This window comes from Corvus kubaryi, unplaced genomic scaffold (assembly GCF_017639235.1).
Source record: "Corvus kubaryi isolate FWS band 111438036 unplaced genomic scaffold, C.kubaryi_AGA036_p1.0 130, whole genome shotgun sequence".
In the NCBI taxonomy this organism is placed as follows: Eukaryota; Metazoa; Chordata; class Aves; order Passeriformes; family Corvidae; genus Corvus; species Corvus kubaryi.
In genome coordinates, this window is record NW_024580665.1 from 4,263,727 (window position 1) to 4,289,008 (window position 25,282).

At 40.4% G+C, this 25,282-nt stretch overlaps 1 protein-coding gene across 1 annotated transcript in view; it reads left to right on the forward strand.

Annotated features, from left to right (window-relative positions):
* Positions 1–23,849, forward strand: part of TMEM164 (transmembrane protein 164) — a 37,184-nt gene extending 13,335 nt beyond the window's left edge. The window contains exons 3-7 of the mRNA XM_042029069.1: positions 1,056–1,105; positions 2,730–2,796; positions 8,611–8,689; positions 17,751–17,851; positions 18,266–23,849. Coding sequence (XP_041885003.1) covers positions 1,056–1,105; positions 2,730–2,796; positions 8,611–8,689; positions 17,751–17,851; positions 18,266–18,472 — 504 coding nt within the window. The 3' untranslated portion in view covers positions 18,473–23,849. The remainder of the gene's footprint in view (positions 1–1,055; positions 1,106–2,729; positions 2,797–8,610; positions 8,690–17,750; positions 17,852–18,265) is intronic.
* Positions 23,850–25,282: the final 1,433 nt, after the last annotated feature.

Consider the following 25,282-nt stretch of genomic DNA (forward strand, 5'->3'; position numbering starts at 1 on the left):
AATTTAATTGCTGCCTTTCTTGCTGTGCCTTTGTTAGAGTGTTGTATGACTTGAGAAGAACAATTTGAGTGTGTTGTGTTCTAAGCTGCTGTTGAGACTGACCTGAATGGAACATACAGATGTCTGTGTATTAAGAGCTTGACCCAGAAATAAAATATTTGCAATTTGTACATTTATTCGTATAGTAATGATAGGAAGCCCCTTGTGTATGAAGAGGCTCAGTAGTATGATCCAGATTTCAACATTTCTTCTTTTGCTGCAAGTACATGGTCTGGTAGTGATTAATTTCAGTATCCACTGGGGGCCTCTTCCCAGCCCTGCAACACTTGAAAGAAACACATTTGGTGAATTGTCCAATCTGATATCCACCATATCTCCAAATGTTATCACTTGAAGTGATTCAGTGATAATTTGTTTTGTTGGTTGGCTGTGAAATGATGTATTGTGACTTTATTTCAGGAGCAGCAGTAAAAACTGGGATCCATGTTTTGCTGAAATACTGAACAGTAAACCAGAGTGTTGTCTTTGCAGCAGTGGACAACATAAACAAAGAGAATTTTTATTACTGAACATTTATGTTGAAATCTCCTCATATCTAGAGTAAGACTTGCTAATATGAAGTTTTTAAAGTTACTGTGTGAGGTTTTGGCACTGGTGAAGGGAAGGGCAGTGTTGTTGTAAATGCTGATATTTAGCACTACAAGGACCTCACCATGATTGAGGGACCTGCTGTAGAAGAAGATTGGTAATACAGTAATCTGGTTCTTGAGAGACCTTTTATAATGCCAATAACAACTGGCTAGAATTTGACTGGTTTTGTAGGCACTGGCAGAAGCTGAACCCTCAGTGCTGCTCATACTGCTTAAATCTTTTTATATGTAGGTAATGGGAGACCTTTTAATTTGTTAGACTTAAAGTCTTTTCCAGCTCTGCTGTAGCACATGTCTTCTAGCAAGAAATGATTTGTGGCATACAGAACTGGGTAGGAAAGATTTAGAAAATGGATTCTAAAAGAGGTCACTGTCATTAATTTAAATTTGTTTCTAACATTTCAGATTTTTCTTCTTGCCTGTCCCCCATGTCGAACTGCAATGATTCTCTTCAGGTAATACCTCTTCCTTACTGTATTTCTGTCTACTTGCACAATGTATTTTAGAAGTTAATCACTGCTTAAGTTATAAAATACTAAGTGAAATATTGAGTTGGAAAGGCATACTGGTTGAATTGAAAAATGACGCCTTGGAAAGGGTCAGGGCTTAAATAATGACATTTGGCCCCTTATCCTTGGTTCTTGTATACTGGTGGGTTTGGTCTGGCTTTTGAGCAGGAATTAGCTCAGTAACAGTAGCGTTAATGCAGATTAATGTATGAGCTGCTGTAATTTGTGTCATGGGCCTCAAACCATTTTACCATCCACAGTAGAAATTAGTAACTGGGCCTTGCTGAAGGCCATGCAGGCAGTCTGCATCTGATTTCAGAATCATGGCTAGGTAAAGTTAAGTAGGCAAAGCAAATTCTCACTGGCTTGGCTGGGTATTTCTCAGATCTGTGCAGTCTTTTCTAAAGTATTGCATATTGTTACTAACTTCAGGAACCACAAGGGTCTCTGCTGTGCAGGAGGCTCTGATGGGCTGCAGCAGCAGAGCCCAGTGTGCAACTGAGGGTGCAGCCAATGTGTTGTGGGAAGGGTCAAGGCCTTCCCGGGCAGTGGTACTTGGGAATGGCTGTAGTTGCCACTGTGAGATTAAACTCTGCCCTTCCTTGTCTTAATCTAGGCAAAAATTATGCTAGGGAAATGTCTTAGACAGTCTTTCTGCAGCTTTTCCCTGCTGTTCCTTTTTTGTGCAGAGATTATGCTGAACAGAGACCCTGTTCAGGACCTAATGCATCTCCATCTTGGAGAGAGAGAAAAGTGTGTCTCCTGTCCATGAAATCTTTGCTAAAGACCAGTTGTAGAGTGGAGGCCACAATATTTGTTGTTTTTCAGAATGGGTATTTCTGTTTCCTAACACCTTGACAACATATAAATTATGTTTGGAAATCTGTTTTAAAATTGTAATACCTTTTGATCCCTCAAGTTACTTTTAAATTCCTAAGAGTTTGACAAACAGTGGTGGGAGACAGTTTATTCTTTACTTTGTGTCTGATGTAAAGTAGACTGAAACAGTTCTGATACTAATTTTCTGTTCCTGTGATCCAGCAGTAGTTCAGAAAAAGATGGCTGAAAGCTATACAAAATACAGTGTATAATACTGCTTTCCTGCCTTCTGCTTTGCTTAGGACTTGCTGTTGCATTTTGATAAATGTAATTCTTTTATTTAAGAGATTTCTTTCAAATTCTTGAATCTTTACTTTGTACATGCACAGCATTAAAGAGGCGTAAAACCCTTTATCAAAGATGCTATTTTAAGCTCTGGAGGACAAATGAACAGCAGAATTCCAACTATTTAGCAGCTTGCATCATGAACAGAATTACGGGCAGTCCAGGCTTTCTAGGAATCCAAAACTCATTATAGAAAGCAATCCTACTTTAGGAAATTCTTTAACTGTGTATTTAAAGATAGGGTTTTGTCCAGTTTGTTGCATTTAATAGTGACTTAATCCAAATTCAAGCCAAAACTGTTTTAAAGTTTCTTGCCACCTTTTATTGAAGAGATACTACATAAAATACGTGAAAATATTGCATTTTATTTCAATCTGTGAAAATAATATCCCATCTCTTTTCTAAGGTTGCAGATGCATATGCTGAATGGGGCCCTCTTAGCATTGCTGTTTCCTGTTGTGAATACACGCCTGGTGAGTGTACTGTGGTTTTCCTCCTCCTTTTTTATTTCTAAAAGATTATCTTTGGAGAGATGTCAGATGTTTGCTCTGCTTGGCCTTCTAAAATTCATTTTACCAGGTGGTAGATTCCTGGTCACTACAGTGGAGCCAAAACACCCATCTTGGATTTTTGGATTTTTATAACTTGGTGTGAAAAAACAACCCTGCTGTATTGAGTGTTAGTTCCATTCTAGCCATTAATGGAGGGAAAGCTTGATGGCTTTGAAAGAGGCTTTCACAGGTTAGCCTTGTGGCCTGTGGTCAAAATTCAGTTTCAGACTTTTCAGACTCTATGTAAATGTAAGATTCTTCAGGCCTGGAAAATGCCAAATGTTGTTGTTGGCTGTCATCCCCTCTCCCCTAAGATTAGGCACAGCAGATTTTTTTTTTTCCTGTGCAAGTTTTCGAATCTGCTGTAAAACTTCAGTCTCTTGGACAAAAAAATTAGCCTGTTGGTGTTCCTAGTGAGATTCTTAAAGCCATTGAGAGTTAAAGGTAAGAAAAGCTATTTCGAGTGTGAGTCAAATGAAGTATTTCTAAGGATTGTTTCAAGAGCTGTTATTCATGCATATGTAGTGGGGGTGTATATGTATATGCACATATGACTAGATGCTTTTAATTTTTTTTTCATGACTTATCTGTAAAAACCTGTTGTTGCAGTTATTTTAACGTCTGTTTTAAGACAGACAAAAGTACTTTATATTTAAGCAAACTACGTCCATAATAGAGGGTGAATTAATATTATTAACAAAATTGTTGAGGGCTTCAGACTCCATTCCAGATTTTGTTGGTGGCTCTCCATTAGCAAATCTTGACTTCTAAATAAGATTAGGTATAAACTTATGCTTATGTGCAGTTTGCAACTATATTTTATTAAAACTTGGTAGTGTTGAAGGGGCAACAAATGAATAAAACAAGTGTTCTTTTCTTGATAGGGAAAACTCTTTTTATTTTGTATTTAAAACCATCTAGTTTTTAAGTAAGTATAACCTTAGGCATGACAAAATTGGTCTGGGTAACCTTTGAAGGAAAAAATGTTGAAGTATTTTAGAAATCATTAGCTTGTATTTTCTCTGCCATTATCACAGATCTCATTCATATTAGGGCAGTGGTGGTTAAACAAGAAAGACTGCTTATAAAATTGTCCCTGTAGTTGGGAACAGAGGAGCCGAAAGATAATGTCCAAGAGTAAATATTTTTGGAATAATTACAACTTAGAGTATTTTTGGTGTAACAGCTGCTTGCCAGGCTTTTCACTTTTCCTGTTTCTTCTGGCACAGGATAATGTGGGTGATGTTGTACAGCACTGCCTTAATCCAGAACCTCTCATGGCAGATGCACATTCTGCTCCACAACTCTCACTGTGGCTGTTAACACCAACATGGTCCTGAAAGTAGGAAATGTCTCCTAAAACCTAGTAGGAATTAAAAAAAACCCAACCCTCAGTAATTTTGTCTAAGCTGGCTGCTCTGGTTTTATAATATTTAAGTGAAAAACTTTTGATTCAGTCATTCAGAATGAGAGACAATCATTGCTTCAACAGCTGATGGATGTTTAAGTGGGTATCGGGATTTGGGTTGTAAATGTTAACTTGTTCAAAGTAATTTCCAGAACACCTCTTACATTTTGTGGCATGGTCTGTAAGGGTCACGTGGTTTTGCTACCAGTTACATTACTGAATGCAATGCAAATGTCTTTTTGTAAATATGCTTCAGTGTTAAATTATCAGAAGTGGAAGCTTCTGGCATAATTTCATGGTTTCCATTTTCTTGTAATGTATCTGTTAATTTGTTTTTTTAAAACCTCAGTAATTTCAAAATTCTTTTTAAATAGTAGTGTATTGCAAGTGGAAATGGAGAGTTGAGATATTCACTGAAACTACACTAGAAGGTTTCAACCTTCTGTTATTTTAATCTTTCAGTCAAACTATGCTAAACTATGGCGTTAAAAATCTCATTGGACTATAACAGGCACCTGGGATAGTGTCCAAAAAAATGTAACCTGAAAGATGAGGTCAGTCTATTCTTTCCAAGAAAATATTTTCCTGCCTTGGCGTGAGGTTGAGGTGCCAACAATTAACAGACATAAGCAACAGATGCACTCACTTGTATTTGTTTGGCACCTAAATATTGCAGTTGTTTGCTACATTATTTGTCATGTGCCAATGAAATTAAATTCTGTGCATTGGAATAGGCATTGGATAAAGATAAAACTGTTCCTTGTCCAGTCCGTGCTTTTCTGAGTTCTTCTTACCCTTTTAGAAATGAAGGAGAAGATGATGCTGAGGGAATTGGCTTGTTAAGCTCCCAAAAGGGAGCCAGCAAGGTATAATAGGATACACAGGAGTAGAAATATTTCTTTTTACTCTGTATTTATATTCTATGGCACACAGTGTAGGTCCTGATAACCCGGCTATGCATGTAAATTCATTTAACTGTCACAAAGACTCCACTTGGAAAGTAACTGGGTTTGCTTGAGCTTTCATGTTGCATTAATCAAATTTTAAAGGGAAGTCTTTTCATTGGCTTAAAAGTGGGGATTTTTTGGAAGCTCATGTCCTGAAAATGTTGATATAGATAAAGTAAAAAGCAGGACATGTCCCAAAGGTGTTGGACACATGGGTGTCAGCTCACATGGCTGAGATGGTGCAGTTTTAATGTTTCCAGAAGCTGCTATATTCTATTATTAGAACTATTTTGCCTGAGAGGTACACATTCTACATCTCTGTTAGGAGGAGAATCATACTCTGAGCAGGCCTTTGAGTGCATTCTGTGTTTGCTCCAATCTTTGGCTGCTGTATTGTTGTTGATTGTTAGTGTAATAATTCCCTGCACTAAATAGTTTGCCTGTAATGGCTATGCCTGCACAGCAAAATGGAATAGGTTGTGGTAGCATTGTCATCTCTGAACTGGCTTAATCTAACTGGCACAAAGGGAAACAGCAGGAACAGTGGGAGGCTGTTGAGAGATTGTGCTTGGGTGGCTGGTAGGTGATAAAGCCAAAGTTTCTGCCTGTTTGGGCACTCACACATGCTGTGTGCATTAAACTGTTAACACATTAAATGTTATTTAGTGACAATGTCTAAGAAGGTGGTTGCTACAGTACATTTGGTGTTTATTAGGCTGTGTTCTAGATGTACCACAGGAAAGACCAGGGTCTGAGAGTTGAATTCCTTCTATTCCTTTTCTGCCACACTCTGCAGTCTTTATAGAGAATGATGGAGGAGGAGCTCTTGCAAAGTGCGGTGCTTGAGCCCGGGTATGAATAATTAACAGAGGGAGGAGTGCTACGGTCAGGAAACAGAACAAAGTGTTAACCTGTGAGCCCACTGAAAACCAACTGCTGTGTCTGAGTGTTTAATCTCAATTAGCCTTACCCCCCCCGCCGGGGGGGGGCCCCCCCCCCCCAGGGACCTCATCTGAATATCTGACTTCTGGGCTCCACTCTACTGCTGCCTTGAAGAGATTTTTCTAAAGCTTAGATCAGTGCGTGGAAAGGCCTTGTTGTTCTTTGGGCAGTAGCTGGTTTAAGTTAGAATGTGAAGTCTTACTTGTTTTCACAAAGAGATTATTTAAATCCTTGATTGATGGGTGATCCCTTGTGCCTTATCTTCGTTTCCAGTTTTTCCTTGCATGTGATAGGTGCTTATGCTGAGTGAGTCTTTTTGTTTATAAACAAACCGTTTATAGACAAGGCACAAGATCCAGGTGAGTTAGTTGCTCATTACAACTTTCTTTTTCTGTTTATTGTAGCCTGGCTGTACAATTTGAGTGCTTGGTTGTACAGCAGCTCTGCAGCTCTATAGCAGGAAATGCACTTGCATAATCAGCCAGGCTTCAGAACAAATCATCTTTTACAGTGGGAAAACGATGTTTTGTTTTACACACAAAAAAATACTGTCAGCACTACTGCAGCATAACAACTGTTACTCTGTTCTCAGGAGTGTCCCAGCACAGTGTTTGTGTAACAGATCCCCACAACTCCATGGCTGTGGAAGCCCTTTTGACACCACAGATAAATGGAGAATGCTCCTTGGCAGGAGTGAGTGCCTCATGTTGTGGTGTTTATATCAGGAGCAATTGTTTCTGAAGAGGGAGAGGTACAGCTTTTTCTCCAGTTAGGAACACTGCTTTAGCCCCATTTTAATTCCCTCACTTTGCTCTCTGTGTTGTTCAATGAAGGACAGCAGGAAAGGTTCAGATTCAGGAAGCCTCACAATTTTCATGAATTTCTTGCTTTTGCATACTCTTACCTTGCTCATGTTTGTTTTGATACAGAATACTTGGAATAAAATAACCCGACAGATTGTATGGGAGGGTTGTTTTAGCTTAGTCCCCCCAGGAGCTGGCTGACCACCTTGGAGGTTGCCATCAGAAGACAGACAGTGTCCAGTGGGGAAATGCCAGGACTTGCATAATCCAGCAACTCTACGTTCAAAATAGGGTATAAGAATTGTAGTTGAATTTAAAAGATCACTGTGTCATTTACCAACTGTTTGCTTTTAGGGAGAAAACTGAACTCTCTTTCAACCTCTCTTTACTTGTGTTGATGCAGAAATTTCTGTAATGTTTCAGTTTCAAGGCTGTGATTTCAGTGTCTCAGAACAGTCATAGAAAAGGAAGGCTTTTCTCCCCACTCCCTGCTTCCCAACACACAAGCCACAGTGATAGGTCCTGTGTCTGAATTCCCTTCTGGCTGTAGAGTGACAGAACGAGTCTGCATTTGAACCAAGGCTAATGGCTTTTCATTATTCCCATGAGATTTCATACTTGTGGTATTGTCCAATTATCAATTCAGAAAAATAATGCGAGAGTGTGGCTTTTCATCTCTGTAAGTCAGCTGCAGTAAGAAGCTGAATTCTGAATTTTTGAGTGTTTTCTACTGCTGTTCAGTTTTGTTCAATTTTAAATGTGCTGCTTTAGTGTAATAAATAGATATAGGCTAAGGTACTTATAGATGGGAATAACTTTCAAGTACACTGCATCCCCTTTTCTAACTGATAAAGAACTAGAATTAGTTGGGTCTGGATTAAGAGCCTCAAACACAGTTATGGTTCAAGCTATTTTTAGTGTTATTTTAGCTGTCTGGCTTCTTAGAAGTTACACTAATTCAAATAAGCTCACAAATGACTAATTGTAATTTCCCAAAAGTTGGCAGCAGGTGAGAAATATCTAATTCACTGGTAACTTGTTCTCACAAGCAGCTTCTCTTTAAAACCAATAAATTGCTGGTCATTTTATATTTTAATTTGTATTTGGTTAAGCGTAGCAGTTCTGTACATGCATGCAGGTTGCTATAAATCAGGTCTTTCGATTTTTTGCACAGTCCTCCTCAGTAATTGCTTGTATATATGTATTTATATACTTTTAGATATATAAAAGACCTCATTTATAGAGTTCTGTCACAAGGTAGCAAGTACCTTTTCTTTTTAGAAAGACTTCTATGCTGTGGGGTGTGCCTAGTTTCTGGTTTGATTACTTGAGGGCTTTGCATTGTGATTGGTAATTTATGCCAGCAAAGAAAGGGAAAGCAATATTATGTTATCCGTTCTTTGTTGTGCTTCTGGCTAATTTTGGGAATTGTCTACTAAAAGCGCTGTGTTTGTGTTAAGGGGAATGGAATGGGTTAGCTTCACTTTCAAGGCACTGACCATTAATGTTTGTTAATATACATAGGTGATAAGATAACTGGACTGAAGGCATTGTCATGGGTCAGAAAGAGAATTGTTCCTTGGAACTTGGTTGTTAGTGATGAAAAATACTCACAAATATTTTCCTTATTCCACAGCTTCCATTTGAAATGGAGATTTATTACATCCAGCATGTGACGCTCTATGTTGTACCCATCTATCTGCTGCAGAAAGGAGGTAGGTTCACAGATAACTCCATATGGATTGTACTGGTCTTATGGAATGAAAACACTGTGCTTACTGGATACTACCAGTTTTATTCTTACCTTTTTCTACTAATTTTCTCTGGTTTTAATTAGTAGTTTCTGATGTTCTAGTGTTCTAATGTTGGAGTTTTAACCCAGGGAATGAGTTGTGTCAGGCACTGAAATGAAAATTTTAAAAATGGCCTATTGCCTGAAAGGATATTTAGAATGTATTGGCATAATGTGCATTGCCTTCTTGAGCAGCATCTCTGCCATCTCACAATATTCACAGTTATTGGTGGGATTTATTTTTAAGATTTTTATCTTCTTGGATGTCTCTTGAGAAGTACTGGAACTCAAAATGAGAAAAAAAATTAGTTGTCTAGTTAGTTAAATCCCAGAAATTCTGAAATTCTAGTGAAATGTAGCGACACATATCAGTGAAATGAACTAGATTGCTTGTTGTCTCGTCTAAAAAGATTGCTCTCTTGCATTCACTTATGCCATAATAGTTCAGTAGGTCTGGGAATCCTAAGTTGTTGCCCTGACCAGTGATTTTTCCAGTTGTGGATCTTCAAATGGAATGAACTATGTATTCAGCTGGTGTGATGCTCTGCCCCCCTCTAGTGCTGACATGCCTCCACCTGCATTTTCCAGCAGAGCTGAGTTGTTCCATCCAGGAAATAAAACATGATAATTTATGATCCACATGTTTAGTAGCCTTTAGTGAAAGCCCTGAGGATGTGATGTCAAGTAATGGGATGCAGTCAGCCTCTTCCATCCTGCTGAATCTGTTATGTTTAATACCAGCAGTCACTTACAATCATTCACCCTTATTTCACTGTAACCTTTGTGTTGCAGTGACCTGATTGCACTGTGACCCGCTGAGTGAAATTAAGAAAAATGATTCAACAGAAAAGTGAAGTGTCATACTTCAAAAGATGATTCTGTTTCTTTCTCTTATCAGGAAAATATGCCAGCCGTGTTTAATTTTAATCCACCCTTGATATCCTACAATTCTGGCAAGTAATGCCGAAGTGCCGTGTAGTTGTAGGAGTTAGACAAACTCAATCTTTGCAGGAGGAGGGTGAGGAGCAGGGGGCAGAAGACATAAGCAGCCATGGAGTGAACTGTAGGCAGTGACAAACAAAGCCCTTCTGATGTCAATAAATCACTTGGTGGCCTTGGAGTTCCCATCTGAGGTCACTTTAAGACGTGTGTTCTTTACTTTAAGGCTTGGCCTTGGATGGCACTTGATGTGTTCTTTTAAATTTTGATTGGTTGGTTGGTTTGGTTTGGTTTGGCTTTTCGCTTGTTTTGAAGTAGAGGTTCTCAGGGTTCCTCAGGACCTGGGGCTGACAGGAACTGGATTTGCACTTTGAAGGGTTTGGTACTGCACAGTTGTCACCTAGGTTCAGCATTCTGAACGCCTGCCCTGTATTAACTTACAGGTGTTTGCTGCCATCTAACGCTGACATGAGGGCAGTGAAATTGCTAGAAGAACTTCGTTGGCTGAACGTGTCAATTGAGATAGCTCTGGGCTGTTCAACTAATAACTGCTCCATTTCTTATGCACTTGGCTCCTTGTCACCTGACTGGCTGTAATTCCTTAACAAAACACCCATGAACTCCTGCCACAGGTGATCTAATGTATCGTTTTTTGATGGAAACATTAAGCAACTTAAAAACATTTGTTAATATTTTGTCATTTCACTACGACCTCTGTTTAAAGTACCTTCTGAGTAGATCACACAGGTCTTTTTCCAAAGTATATCTTGTGAAAATTGCTTTTTCATCGCTGACATTGATCAGCATGCATCTTGATTTCAGTATTGTAAACAAGAATTTCCACCAGTGAATCTGTGGATTGTGACTGAGAGAAGTAATTGAAGGGTAGAAAACTGAAAAAATTAAAAGGAATGGATTGTATTTGGAAAAATATGCTACTTTATTATTATATATGCTACTTTTATATTTATATACTTTATTATATATGCTACTTTTAATTGAGAATCTGCCTGTATTAATGGTGGCCTTGGTAGGATCCAGATGTTTCTGAAAGGCAGGGTGAGCCTCTGAAGCAGAGTGGATTTGAGGCTATAGAGAACGGCACCCCCGAGTTTTCTGGCACCCTAATCAGGTATTGCACTAGCCATGCACACTCATCCAACTCCCTGCTGAAGTGTTTCCTCTTTGAAAGGAAGCTGGTGACAGTAAGCAAGGGCCATAATAATTTATTTTCTGTCTTTTCCTGGTATTTATTACAGTGGTGCAGACTGGTCGTGCTGCGCTGGCAACCTTCATGTCCCTCCTGACCCTCTAAGTGTGGGGGCTTTACCACACTTAGCAGCACATGGATGAGAGAGGCTTTTGGAACTCAGGCTTCAGTGTTGCACAGTGAACTCACTGGAGCTCAAGGACATGGATCCCTCTTGGGGATTAAAATCTCCTCTTCCTCTTTCCTCTCACTCCCCTCTTTACTGAGTGAATATAAATTTCTATACTTCCCTTTCTTAACATATTTTCTTTCCAAGTGCTTATATGCATGTATACATAGACTTATATGCCACGCTAGACAAATTAAATGCTTTTACACCATCTTTCTTGGCAGCACTAAGAGGCTCTCATGCAGAGTAGATGTAGTGGGGATGTAACAGGCCAGCACACAAGATTCCTACCTCAAGTCAGTTCTTACATAAAGTATATCTGCAGTTGGCACTTCCATTTTTCTGGATGAATCTCACCTTGTGTCGCCTGTGAATGCCTCCCAAAACTGCAGTATGCATCTGGGCAGGACACAGCATTCCAGAAACACCTGGAGGAGTTGAACTAGACCTTGTAGGTCGCTGTTTTCTCTTGTCCTTAGGAAATGAGACTCTTACAGACCTTCAGTGGTGGTCAGGACAGCTTAGTTCTTAAACTGTATTCTTAAGATAATGAAAAAAATCTAGTTCGCACTACATCAGCTTTGGAGACTGATGATTCTGTTCCTGACTGTCTTAAGCTTGTTTGGTTAGGTTTTCAGATGGATTTGACAAGATTAGGTGTGCACCTTATTTCAGAACTTCAAATCATATTGAAAGCTAATCAAGGCAGAATTGTTATTTCCTTAGTGCAATCATCAAATGATACTCTAAATTGCATTATTCCACAGCAGATTGAAATAAGGGTGAATATGTAGCAGCCCCATAGCAGCGGAGCTCAGGAGATAACCTGCCCTGTGTTTTGCTATCCCCAGTGCTATTTATTCGGGCTGGTAAGTGCGGTAGGTAGGAGCGGCTGCCGGCGCTGATGCGCTCCGGGCCCGCTGGCCGCGGGGAGCGGTGCTGGGTGTCCGTCGCCGCGCCCGGGCAGCAGGGGGCGCTGAGCCCGGCCCCTCCCGTGAGGGCCTTGCGGCGGCTGGGCGGGCCCGGGCCTGGCCCCGGGAGTCCCGAGAGCCGGTTTGCCGCTGTCCCGCTGCGCCCAAGTGCACGGACACCCTACAGAAATGCGTTGTTTGCTGGGAGTAGAGGCAGAATTTTCTTCTTAGAAGGCAAGTGCTGTATCTTTGAAGCAATGAAGAGCCAGTGTCTGACTCAAGTCCTAAAGCCCTTTTCTTTGTTGATCTAAGAGTCTTCAAAGTGGCATCAGAAGAGAAGTTCTGTGGCATTGTCACAGAGTCAGTTGAAGCTGTTGATTTTATTTTCCTTTTCTCCCTTCTCGTGGAGAATGCCTCTGTTGTCCTCAGCAGCTGACAGAAGCAGCCGAGCACAGGCAGCTCCCTCAGCGCAGGGCAGCGTTCCTGACCTCAGGGCAGCCTGGGCTCGTTGGAAGATGCAGAACACAGATACCAAGTACAGACAAAAGGATCATTTTTCCTTTGGTTGTAAATTAGGAAACTGCAATTAAAACACTAAACTTGTGTTTTCCATTGGCTGCTAGGACTTGCTGGCTGGAGGAGGGGATTACCATATTTAAAGACCTTTTTTTTGCTGTTGCACCCTATGTCAACCACTCTTCCACTTTGTGACGCTTACTTGTATTTAGTTAATTCTTTACTTAGCTTTTTAAAGCAGTGACAAAGCAGGCTTTATTATATACCCTTAGTAGTAATCCAGGAGAAGTATCACTTCGTATTTGGATATACTTAGGTAGTCATAAATCTAGTCTATCTCCATTGAAATACTTGATAATGTGTGGTACAGCTCTTTTGCTGAAACTGAATTACTTAGAGACCTGTTGACTCTCGTGTGTTATTTCCCTACTCTGCTTCTAGCAGTTTCATGTTCCTATTCCAGATTTCTCTACCTGCTGAATGCCATGTATTAGACATAAATGTGTGGTTTGCTGTTGAGCTGTGCTTGTGCTGTGGCACCTTAAGCAGCAGGGTAGCTCTGTGTGCTGTCACTCCAGCTGCAGGCTCAGGCTGCAGCCTCTCTTGTAGCTTGAATAGTCCCGGATAATCTTGTTTGATGATTTAAGAGAGAGGAAGAGGAGGGGACACATCTCTGTCCTGTGGCCCTCTATGCTTTATTCACTGGGCAATTACAGTTAGTTTGAAAAATGAAATCTCTCTCCAGGAGATGGAGAAATTTAGAAGGGTAGGTGCCAGTATCTGGAAGAACCTGCTACTGTATGAAGGTAGAGGAAGAACTGCTGCTGCTGCTTTATGGAATATAAAAAAATGATTCCTGAGAAGCAGGTACTATAAGAGCTCTGTCTGAGCTGGTTCTGATGAGAGTAGCTGGCACTGAGGGGAAACAGAAACCTCCTGGCATAAGGTACTAGTTCGAAACCTACACATGGAGTCAGAACACCTGTAGGGGAAACATGGATTTCAGGATCATCCTCTTGAGAACATTTTTTTCCTGTTTTCCCCTGGAAAGAAAGTTTTGTCTCTAGGCTAGCTCAATAGGCCACTCAACTGGAATTAACCCTCTGATCAAGGGAAATAAAAGGATAATAAATTTGCCCTCACATTTTTGTAAGCTTGAAAATGAGAGAATTGTAATAGCTGCTCTGAGTTTTGGATTAAGCAGGTCTACTTGTAATTGTAAGACAACTGAGAGTATGCAGCACTGGAAAACTCATAAAGCTCTAGCAAATATAGTGGGAATGAAAGCAAGACATTAAAGTGATTATTTTAAACTGTATTAAATTAAAAATTTGTACTATATTTAGATTCTAATTCTCTAATTCAAACAGAGGAGTAATTTTCTCCTGCATTATGCTTTCACAGAAATACAAAGGGAGTATTGCTTTCTATTAAGTTGTGTTCAAATTTTCAGAAGCCTGTGTATTGAGAATTGTAAGTAAAAATAATAGTTCATTAGAACATTTGAAGTAGCACATTGTGGGGATGGATCAATATAAAAGAAATGGCATCTCTTTGTTGGTCTTTAGGTTTTTAAAGCCATGTTTCCATTTCCTAGATGGCAAAGCGAACAACTTGGCATATTCAAGGTCAAAAAAATCTTGTTACAGAAGCAGATGAAGGACCCCAAACTCTTCAGTCTATATGGAATCCTTCCTATCAATTCTATTGAAGTAATGAAGTTTTATCTAAACTGAGGTATCCCCTTCCATGCTGTTTCAACACAGGAGCAAACATGCAACCTACGTAGCTGGCCCCAACTTGGAATGCCCCAGCTGTCTGGGGCATGCGTGTTTTTGGGAATGAGATCAGTGCCAGACTGGCAGTTGGACTAAATTTCTGTATGTGTTTAATGTATAAGAACTGCCCATGATCCTTCATAAATAGAGAGTGAAACTCTCTGCTCCCACCTATTGAAATTGATTTCCTATGCAGGCAGCAAGTAGCTTTTGCCAAAGCCAACACAGGTCCTTCAAACAACCACTCAGCTGGGGCTCAATTTTCCTGTTTGTATGTTTCTGTTAACAGACTATATTATGGAAAATAGACCACACTGCTCCATTAAACAGCCATCTGTTGAATAGCAGGGCTGTAGAGTAATAAAATCTATAGTGAATATTTATCTAATGAGAAACGCACAGGAAATATCCCAGGTATGAATTTAAAATTAGTTTCCCAAAGCACACTGTGGAATATAGAGTGCTCCAAAAATGTTTTTGTGTGGAGGTCAGTGTTTCCTTTTTATCCTTTGATGTCCAAATAGTGCTACTGCTGAAAATCATACCGTTATTTTCAGAATTGCAGAGTCTAACAAGGAGACTACTATTTTTAGTACAAAGCAAGACCAAAAATCTGTAGAGAGTGAAAGTTGCTGATGTATTTTTTTTAGATTTTGCAACAGAGTGTGAGGATGTAGCAGAGTGAAATTCCTTGCTGGGGGAACCTGAACAGCTCTCCTAAGGGAGCTCTGAAATACCATTCCCTGACTAGATTGAAGCTGGACATGAGAAACCTGGGTTCAAAGCCAAATTGTGCCATGGATTTGTGTTGTCATCTTGTGCAATTTCCTTAGTCTTTTAATGACTGTTGTTTCCCTCCAGTCTCATTTCATAGTTGGGGTCACTTGCCCATATTGGTATTTATACCCTACCTGCACTGTAAGTCACCTGGATATGGAGGTGTCTGTATTTTAGCTTTCCTGGGTGCTCATCCCTTTAGACTCTGACCAGGCTTTTTCAAATACTTTTGGAATAACACAAGCAACTGCCAGCAGAAACCTAATTTGGTTTAGCACTGCTCAGCCAGTTCCCAGGAGCTGCTTTGATACCTTATTTAAATTTCATGTTGTGTTTCGTATCTAGGTTAAACATGCACCTAAAAGTGCAAGGACAATATAAATAAATTTTGCAAGTCAAGCAGTGAGATCGCTGCCCAAAGCAGTGTTTTCTTTACAGCGGAGGAGGGGGCACAAAGAGTTTCTGTAAAGCTTGACCAGGTCACCTAAAGTTGGTGCAGCCAAAAATAGAGCCCTGATCTCTGCACTCTGACACCAACACTCATTCTTCCTCCTCTTCTCTCTGTAATGAAAAACTGTATTCAAGGTGGTGTCACCTATTTGATGTTTTCAGGCCATGGAGTTTAATGAATATCATTGCTATTTAAGTTAAGAGTTCTGTACAAGACTTCTGTACTGTTTTCTAAATAGGATGCCAGCTCTTGGCTCACACTCACCAAGTGCATCCCAAGAATTACTGTTGGGAATTTTTTCCCTTTACCTGTAGAACTCAAAGTGATTCCTGTAGAGTTTGCTTTTACCTTTGGTTTTATTTGCTGTTCAGACACTTCTGGCCTTCACCTTCCCACTGGATAAGAAACCTTATAAGCTGCCCTGTGCTTTCCAAGTAGCTCTTGTGCTCAAATTTATCATGGGTTCCCCAGGTCCCAGGCTGCTCACTGAACCAGGGTGTGCAGAGGTACCTGGGGTAATGACACCGCTGCCATTCCTCATCAGAGCCAGGAGGGGTGTGGGGTGCAGATGTGCTGCTGGCACTCACACACACACAGAGTCTTACCCTGCACAGCAGCAGCACAGCGCTTGTGTCCTTGGGACTGGGCACTGCAGGGATGTGCAGTTTTAGACAATGGCATGTAGGTAATTTTGAATTTGTAGCATTCAAAAAATGCTATTTAATTGAACTTACTTCAGGTAGCTACTGTAAAATCAATTTGAATTGGCGTGATGGGTACAAACTATGGAAGGAAATTATGCAGAAAATAATTTTGAAAGGGCCACAGAACTTGAGAAAGCATTGCTCTAGAGACCTTAAACCTGAGCTGGGATGCAGCGTTATACAGTGATGTGGTCACAGCAGTTACTTGTATTTATCTCCACAGGATGCCATACACAGGCACTTTCATTGCAGCTGTGGTCTGGTGGGTGCTGTGATAGCTACTCTGCATGTGGAGTTATTTAAGTTCCCAGTAGCCTTGTACAGTGTATGCTGAAGTCTTTAATTACTTCCTGGTAATTACTGAGTGTGCTGGCTAGCCAAGCCTAGTATCAGTATTGCACTCTGTGCTCTAAGCTGTCCTTCAAGTACTGGATACATGTTCCAGTATTTAATAATATCTAATGGATCAGAGAGAGCAGATAAAGGCAGATAAAAATTGCCAGTGTATTTTTATAATCCTCTGAAACTCTTACAGCAGCCAAACAGCATGACACTGTGCATCTTTCCTGTGTTCTGAGGCTGTTATTAAAGTCATAAGGAAAGTAATATTTTTCCACATATCTTACAGTGCAATTTTCATGTCTGCTAGTAAGAGTCTAGAGAACTCTGTAAGCTGGTTTTGTTCTCACCATATGAAATTTGAATATTTAATTCCCAAAACAGTCTTGTATCTACAAGTACTTTTATTAAATCTGATTTCCTTGGTACATTCTAGATCAGGGAACATTGTGTTTTGTCAGTAAACCTGGTTTTGAGAGGGAAGAGAAAGGTTGGAATAATATATCTGCTACTTCATTTGAAGGGAAAAAGTATTTTACAGTATCTGTGATATCTACTGATTATAAAACTGTTTGTAGTGTATATCTGAAAATATCTTCACAGCAGCTTTCATTTAAAAGCACAGCCTGTCATTAATGCATTGACCACTTCATACATCTTTTCTGTTCCTTGGCATTACTGGTGCAAGTTCCTTTTTAATAGTTGTTAAACAACCATAAAATTAGGAAATGACAATTAAGCTGTGCTCTGATATAGGCTGTGCAGGACTTGCTGCTACCTGAGTCAGTTCTGTGCATGCAGAAATCATAATCCCTGCAAGAAGCAGGTATTTAAGTATGAATAACCTGATTTTTTGAAGATTCATTGTACACCATTACTGTATTCATTACTTTGGTGGTAGAAGGAAGAATGAAGTAAAAATCATTGATGTTGGTGAAAAATAGGCAAGTTTAGTGAGGTAACATATTGTACATTTCACTGCTGGACAAGAAGGAGGGAAGAAGCTGATCAGGATGCTTTAGGTAAGAAATAAAGCTCTCAAATATTAATTACTGTAATGGCATTGAGGAGGTTATCAGCTCAAGCCAGATAGCCTGACATCCAGAGAGCAGGAGAGAGAGGATTATTCATTGAGTGTGTGATGGGCACAGCAGTGCAGCTGAACATTAATGGATTCCTTTCTTTTCAAGGTATCTACACCCCTGAACCGCTCTGCAATTTCTGGTGGGCTCTTTTATCCACAGGGTTTATGTTTGTGTATCATTTTAGCGTCTTGCAGATCCTGGGATTGGTAAGTAAACACAGGTTAATAAATGGCTAGTCTGCAAGTACATTCAAAGTAAAAACACCGAGTCATTTGAGTGTCCATGTCTACATGGATAAGACTACTTGCATGCAAATTTTTGATAAGGCTACTTGTACGCAAATTGCATGTTCTAACGAGCATTTGTATCTTTTCTCTTGGAAGTACTGGTAAAATATTTCATAGATTGGTTATGTACCTGCATAAATCAATTTATTAAATACACAATGGAATTTGGATCTGCTTTTTTTCCTGAAAGCTGCCCTACTTGTGTTGAGCAAGTGTGTCACCTGAACATTTTTGATTATTATGGTAATTCTCTAAATTTTCACCGTTTTAAGTGTTTGAATCAGTGCAAGATAAAAATGTTATTAATTGATAAATTTATTGTTGCTTCCTCAGGTTACAGAAGTGAATTTGAACAACATGTTGTGCCCAGCTGTCTCAGATCCTTTTTATGGGCCCTGGTATCGAATCTGGGCCTCTGGACATCAGACTGTCATGACCATGACTCATGGGAAGCTCGTAATCCTGCTGTTCCACAGTGCTGTCCCCACCTTTAAATGGAGCATGGACTTGCTTAGACTCCCAGCTAAAAAAATGGACTGAAATTTCTCCCCACGGAGTTGTTTGTACAGGAAGCAGAGATATACTGGAAAACAAAGAGGAGGGATGAGAGGACAATGGCTTTATACTTCTTCCCACAGTTTTTTGCCTCAAAAACACCTCTGTAATCAAGTGAGGTTTTTTTTACCTGCTGTTTCTCACTGCCTATTGCCAATGGCAAAATTAGTGGCCTTATTCTGGGGAAGGTTCATGTTTTATACATTTTGTATAGATTGCAGTAGAATCTTGCTAAGTGACCATTTAAAATTAGGCCAGGACCTGTCCACATTCCAGCAATGAAAACGGCAGTGCTACCTCATTTTGACTCATTTCCCATTAAAGAATAGTACAGTTGTAGGGTAGGAAATAATGCTGAATTGTAGCACTCCACTGATGTGAACCAACATGCTGAACTGCATCATCCTGGCTTAACTCTTAGAGCCTGAATGTTCCAAAATGGTCACAGGAAATGGTGCACACTTAATCTTCCAGTCAGAAGTGCAAAACAGTGAGGTTCTACTGTATTTTCTTGAAGCTGGTTGAAAACATTGGGGAACAATAACACGTAGAATTTTTTTTTTTTTAAATCAACAACATCATTTCAAAGCTGCAGTGGATAAGTATCTTTCAAGTCCCATCATGATGCTTTGGAGATGCTTTTATTTTGGTGAGAGGAAAAAAATAATGCTGAAACAATTTCAAAAGACCATGTTATATATAAATCGTAAGATACTGGATCCACTGTTCTGTCCTGACTTTGAACAAAATGTTTTTTTCACTTACCTTAGATTGGAGATACAAAGTCCAATGTAAACATCAGGTTTGTTTTTTTTTTATACTTAGTAGCCTTTGAAACATTCCTGCTCTATGCTAATCCTCACAGACCAGACTGGTTGGTGAAGAAACAAAATGAAACTCTTCTCTCCCTGCAGCTCTGATACATCATGTGCACTGATCTTAAAATACAGGTATAAAAAGGAACATCAAATCAGTGCAGGCCTCTACTGCAAAGAACATGTTCCAGTTTAGTAGTATGACCAAATCTTCCCATCAATGTGTCTTTTGGAGAACAGGATGTAGATGGGCAGAATGATCAACTGCGTGTACCTGCTCAAATTTTGCAGGAGGAGAAACCATTGGGCAGAAAGATGGGAAATCATGACTGTGTTCTTCCAGAATTGTGAGTCCATTACACAGACTGTTGTGTTTTGGGACTGCAGGTTTTTCTTGTACAGAAGTTTGTTGGAATTTATAGATTCACTGTGTTGTCAAAGCTGTGACTTGTAAGATAAACCAAAACCATCATACCTCCTCCAGCTGGATCACCTGAAGGTAATGTGCTGAAGTTAAGGTACAGACGTTTATACCTCAAGAAGCAAAAGTAAGCTTTTTTTTTCCTTCCTTAAAAAAGAAAAAAATTTCAGTGGTGAGAGAACAAGTGGCTACTTCAAATATTTTTACTCCATATGATTAAACAAACTACACCTCAATCATAAATACATTGTCCCATATTCTGATTTACAACTGGTTTCTGGCTTTCTTCCATGCCTTGCTGTATGTGTGTGTATACATATATATAAAAAAATATACTGTATGCTCACAATTTGAGAACCTGCAGCATGTACCTAAACTATCCCTCAGGCATATGCAGCTGGTGTTAGTAAGCATTACAATAGAAGGATTTTAGACAAATTTTGCAAATACTATTTAGCATTATTATTTGCTTTATTTGTTTAACTTTCTTACGTTTTTTTCGTTCTTTTTTTTAGTTTTTAGTTTTTCTGATTTCCTTTTTTTTAAAGCATCTTCCCTCTTTTTTTCTGTCAGGCTATTGTAGTTACTGGAAACACTTCTCTCAGTAGCAGCCTTTTATTTTTTTCTTTTTTAAACTGTAGCATTTCCTATCTGTAGTCATCTGCTTCAGGGCATTGCAAACAAATATAAACCAGCTGCTGTTTGCCACCACTGACTGCCTCTGGTCAATTAAAACTGCAGGAGCATTGAAATGAGCTCAGGTGTCTCACTCAGTGCAGGCTCTTTGCTTGGTAAGCAGAATTTGTGAGCTCTTCTGGCTGACTTAAAATTCAGTAGCAGGAATGTGAACAGAGCTGCCACAGGGCCATCCCTGGGCAGTGGGAAGGGATTCCTGGTACAGAGCTGCTGGGAGTGGTTGCCCCTGCCCTCCCTCCCTCCCTGCCTGGTGGTCACTGGGCTGGTCTGTGCTTTTCCCCTCTTCTGCTACTCTAGTTGTTTTGAGTCACACAGAAATTCCAGGTGTAATTTCACCACATGGAGTTTGCTGATGGAGCTGCTCATCAGAGCCAGTGAGGCACTTGTACTGTCCCTTCCAAACCTTATTGTGGGCATGTTCTGGAGCTTGTTGAATCTTTCATGCCAATTTAAGCTGCAAAAATGTCTCACTGAACAAGGTAATTTAGCAAAAATGTAGAGAGGTAGCCAACTACTGCACTCAGTAAGGATTTTAGAAGCATTGGAGCTGCAGTGAAGGAATCAAATGGTGCAGCTGGAGTCAGGTGGGAAAGCAGGCAGTGCAACCTTCACCTTTTTAACATAAGCTGTTGCTTCTTTGTTGTTGTGCAATGTCAGTGAGGCTGCCTGAGTTAGAACAGAATTATTTAGGCTGGAAGAAACCTGAGTTCATCAAGCCAAGCATTAACCCAGCACTGCTGAGCCCACCACTAACCCTTAGCCCAAGTGCCACACATCAAAGTCTTTGAAATCCCTCCAGGGTTGCCGACTCTACCACTTCCCTGGGCAGTCTGTTCAATGCCTGACAACTCTTCTGGTGAAGAAATTTTTCCTAATGTCCAATTTAAACCTTCCCTGGTGCAACTTGAGGCTGTTTTTCCTTGTCATGTTGCTTTATTTCTTGGGAGAAAAGGCTGACCCCCATCCTCCTCTCAGGTAGTTGTAGAGTGACGAGGTCCACCCTTTTCCTCCTTTTCCCCCTTTTCCCCAGGCTAAACACTCTCAGCCATTCCTTAGACTTACGCCCTCCTTGCCCATGCCCTTCTTTGAAGGCTTTTAGAACTTCACGTTGGTTAATGGTGAGCCACCACAGAAAACTGCATGAGCGTAGCTGAGACAGGCTCTACAAAAGGGGAAGGACAGGGCAGAATGGGAGCAGAAAAGGAACAAACTTTTGAAGCAATTGTCATGGAATTTCACATCCTTCATTCCTCACCTATCTCTGGGTCTCTGCTGGAAATACGCATCAGCCAGAGCTTGTTACATGTGCCGGATCTGGGAAAGAATGGGAGAGAAGAATACTTCATCTCTATAGCAGTTATTTGTTGTTTCCCCTGGCAGAGGCTGATTTTTCTTTTCCCTGAATGGTTTATTTTATAGGTAGTTACACTATACAGATTCCTTTGGTTGCTTTATGCTTATTTATGCTGGAAATGAAAGCACAAAACTCTACTGCTGTTCTTGGGAGGCAATTGCATTCTCTCCTGGGGTGTTACGCACACAATCCATGTCCACATAACTTGAAGCTGTTGCTCAGTACCTGGTGATGAGATTTTACAGTGCTGCTGTGCAATGCACAATTGAAAGGGTTGTCCTGGGCCTCCTGGTCAAATGTGCCCAAATCCTTTGTCATGGCACCAGGAATTTCAGCAATAGTGGCAGTAGCTGTGGGGCAGAGCAGGAGTGGGGCTGCACAGCCAGACCTACAGAGTGTGAAATTTCATCCCAAAGTGGCTTCATTTGCTGGCCAGAATACCCCAAAAACTTCTTGTGCAGTGTCACTGCCTGGCCTTCAGAGATGCTGGTATGGGTTAAGGGGTCTGAACAGAACCCTCCAATTGTTAGTAGTGTGGGCATTTAGAAACAAACAAGGAGTAAGGAAATTCATGACTCCTACTGCCACTGGCTGCATTTCCCTCCAAGGGTAGCCATAAATGAAACATTATTAGCTATAATAAACCTGTTTACTGATGGGTTTGTTTATGCAGCCTTGGAGTAAGTAGCCCTCCAAAGCAGAGGTAACATTTCTGCCCCCACCACCTTCTGCCATGGCTTCAGCTGTCCAGGATCCCTGCAGTGCTATTTTTCCAGGGATTCAGACACTGTACAGTGTCTGAGCTGTATCTATTTGTTTAACTTCCTCTTTTAAGCACCAAAGGAGGATTTGCATCTTGTTTCTTTTGAAGAGTGCAAATGAATAGCTCTTGCCCATGTGTTTATAAATCAGTGAAAAGCCACAGGCTATAAACATGCACCTGGAGCTGGTTTTGGTTCAGCTTCTTATGGTTCAAAGATGCTGCTCATAAGCAAAGCTTATGTGTGCTCAAGCAGCTGCTGCCTTGGGGAACTTGGGGGACAGGAAAAGTCAGTCCATTTGCAAACCTTGAGGTCACAGAGTACCTAATTGTAGGTTTCTGTTTCTAACCACAGAGTTTTGAGATTTCATATATTTGAGATCATTTTGTAAAGTTCAATTGTATTTTTCATAAATGGCTATTTGCAACTGTTAACTGACTATACTTTTATGTCCTAAGTCTTGCATCTAAACCAGAAGCATTTGTTTTCTATGCATCCACAGCTAATGGAAAATAGAGTTTTTTGTGGTGTTTTCTTCAGTGTTGCAGTTCTTTCATTCTAGGTGATCCTTAGGAATGAAATTCATCCTTATAGTTAACAAAGCTCTGAAAAGGCCAAAACCCAGGAAGAGAGTGTATGTCAGCCCTGGTGGGATGTTTCTGCAGGCAGACCGGTCAGCTTTGATGTTTTAAGTTCTACGGTGACAAGACTCATAACAAATCTGTTGACTTTTGTGATCTCACACTTCAAGTGATATTGCTGTAAATCTGTCTTGCAGCTCTTGGTGTAACTTAGTCAAAGCCAAGCTGTTTTATAAAGAATTTCATTTTTCTTCAGGGTCAATTTTTTACTTTTAAAAATTATTTCTGCATTTCCTGAGTCATTATCCCAATGCTGCAGAGGATGCAGCAGGCAGAGCAGTGAGCACACCCCGCTCTCCCCAACCACACTGTGCCAGGAGGCTGGGCTGGAGCACCAGGGGGGCAGCAGGAACCTGCAGGGCTGCTTACTCCACCCTCTACTCCCAACATCCAGGCATAGAATGGTTTGGCAAGGGCAAGGATGGATGTGGATGGGCTCAACTGCCACATATGCTGTTAGTTCTGAACAATTTGTAAAGTGTTATAAATTTTGTAAACTTTTTAATGTGCTAAACCTTGATTATGAGGTAACATTTACAAATATGGGGTAATTTGTGTACTTGTTTTTGTATTTTGGTCTGATGGGCTTTTTTGTTGTTGTGCCCTAAATCCAGATCATTGGGCCAATAGTTGTTAAACCTTTGCATTAAAATCAATAAATGCATTTTAATGGATACTGGGTAGTTTTGTTATCATTCTAATTGTGCCACACCTGAGTCTGTCCTGCTTAGGACTTTTTATAACTAGGTAAGAATCACAGAGACATGTAGTATTAGCTCATTATGTATCAGGTAAGAAGATGGAGGTTCCTGTCTGAAACAGTCTGTAAGCCTGATGTTGTCTACCTTGCAGACAGCAGTTCCTGGGAGAACAATGGGTACTGGGATTTCTGGAATTCTAAGCAGTTCAGTCTGACTTGTGCCTGTTACCTGTCAGTCAACAGCAGTTTACTTGGCAGAGCTCACTGTAGGGTATAAATCCTTTAATCACTGTTTAAATAGGGCCTGTCCTTGTCTTTCAGGTGCAGAGCACAGGGAATTGTTACAGTCCAAGGATGCTTTCTCCACACTTCCTCACTGTGCCTACGCCAGCTTGGGCAGTGTCCTGTAGTTCCCACTTCACTGCACTTCAGCAGAAGACGGCAGAACATGCACAGAAGTTTTCAGCTCACACCTTTGTTCAAAAGGCTGCTGTAGCAGCTACAGGACTGCACTCAGCCCCACACCACAGGAGATGGCAAAGTAGTTTTAATGCACTTCACAAATGCTTCTGGCTGTAATAAACATGATTGCAGCCCAGTTAAATGTATTCTTGTGACCCAGTACATCTCAAGACAAGCAGGTTATTGCCTTGTGTGCAGTTCTTGGCAAATACTGTTTCCTGGAAAAAGAACATGCTGGATGTGCCCACCTGTATTATTATGTATCCATTGTAGAGGATTCAATTTTTCATGCAGCTGGAGAAAAGAATCAATTCTCCAGCTTAATTTCTCTGGAAGAGTATAAAGACTGATGAAACAGCTTAAGTAGAAATCCAGCATGAAGTGCTGTATGGGAGCCTGAGCTGAACCAAGCAAGCAATTTCCCTTTGCAGGCACTGCTGATTATTTTCAGCAGCTCTCTATAACTAATTGGAAATCAGCCTTTCATTGTTTAATACCAACAAATATGTAAGAATAAGAAAGTTTCTACATCTGAAACACCCTTAATGCTACTGGCTTGGTTTGATTTTTACAGCATGGGAACTGAAGAGCTGGCTAAAGCAGTGCTAAGAGTGGGAAACTCATTGTAGGAAGTTGTAACTAGCTCTGCCTTTCAGTGGCCTCAGGGTTTTAGATTAGGTTTAGTGTAGGTTTTACACAGTTCAGACTAATGATACCAAATCTGAGACCCAGCTTCCATCACTGGTTTAGTATTTACCCAACCTGAAGGTTTCCCTTCAGACGTTTGGTAATCTCCTAAATCAAAGCTTCAGAGCAAGTGGAGTAATGGCTTTATCAGACTTCAACATCCAAAGGTTACATGGATTCTATTGCTCTGTTTTCAAAGACTTTGCATCTACAGCCAGCAGAGCTATTAATTCAGCATGAGGCAAAAAAACCCCTTCT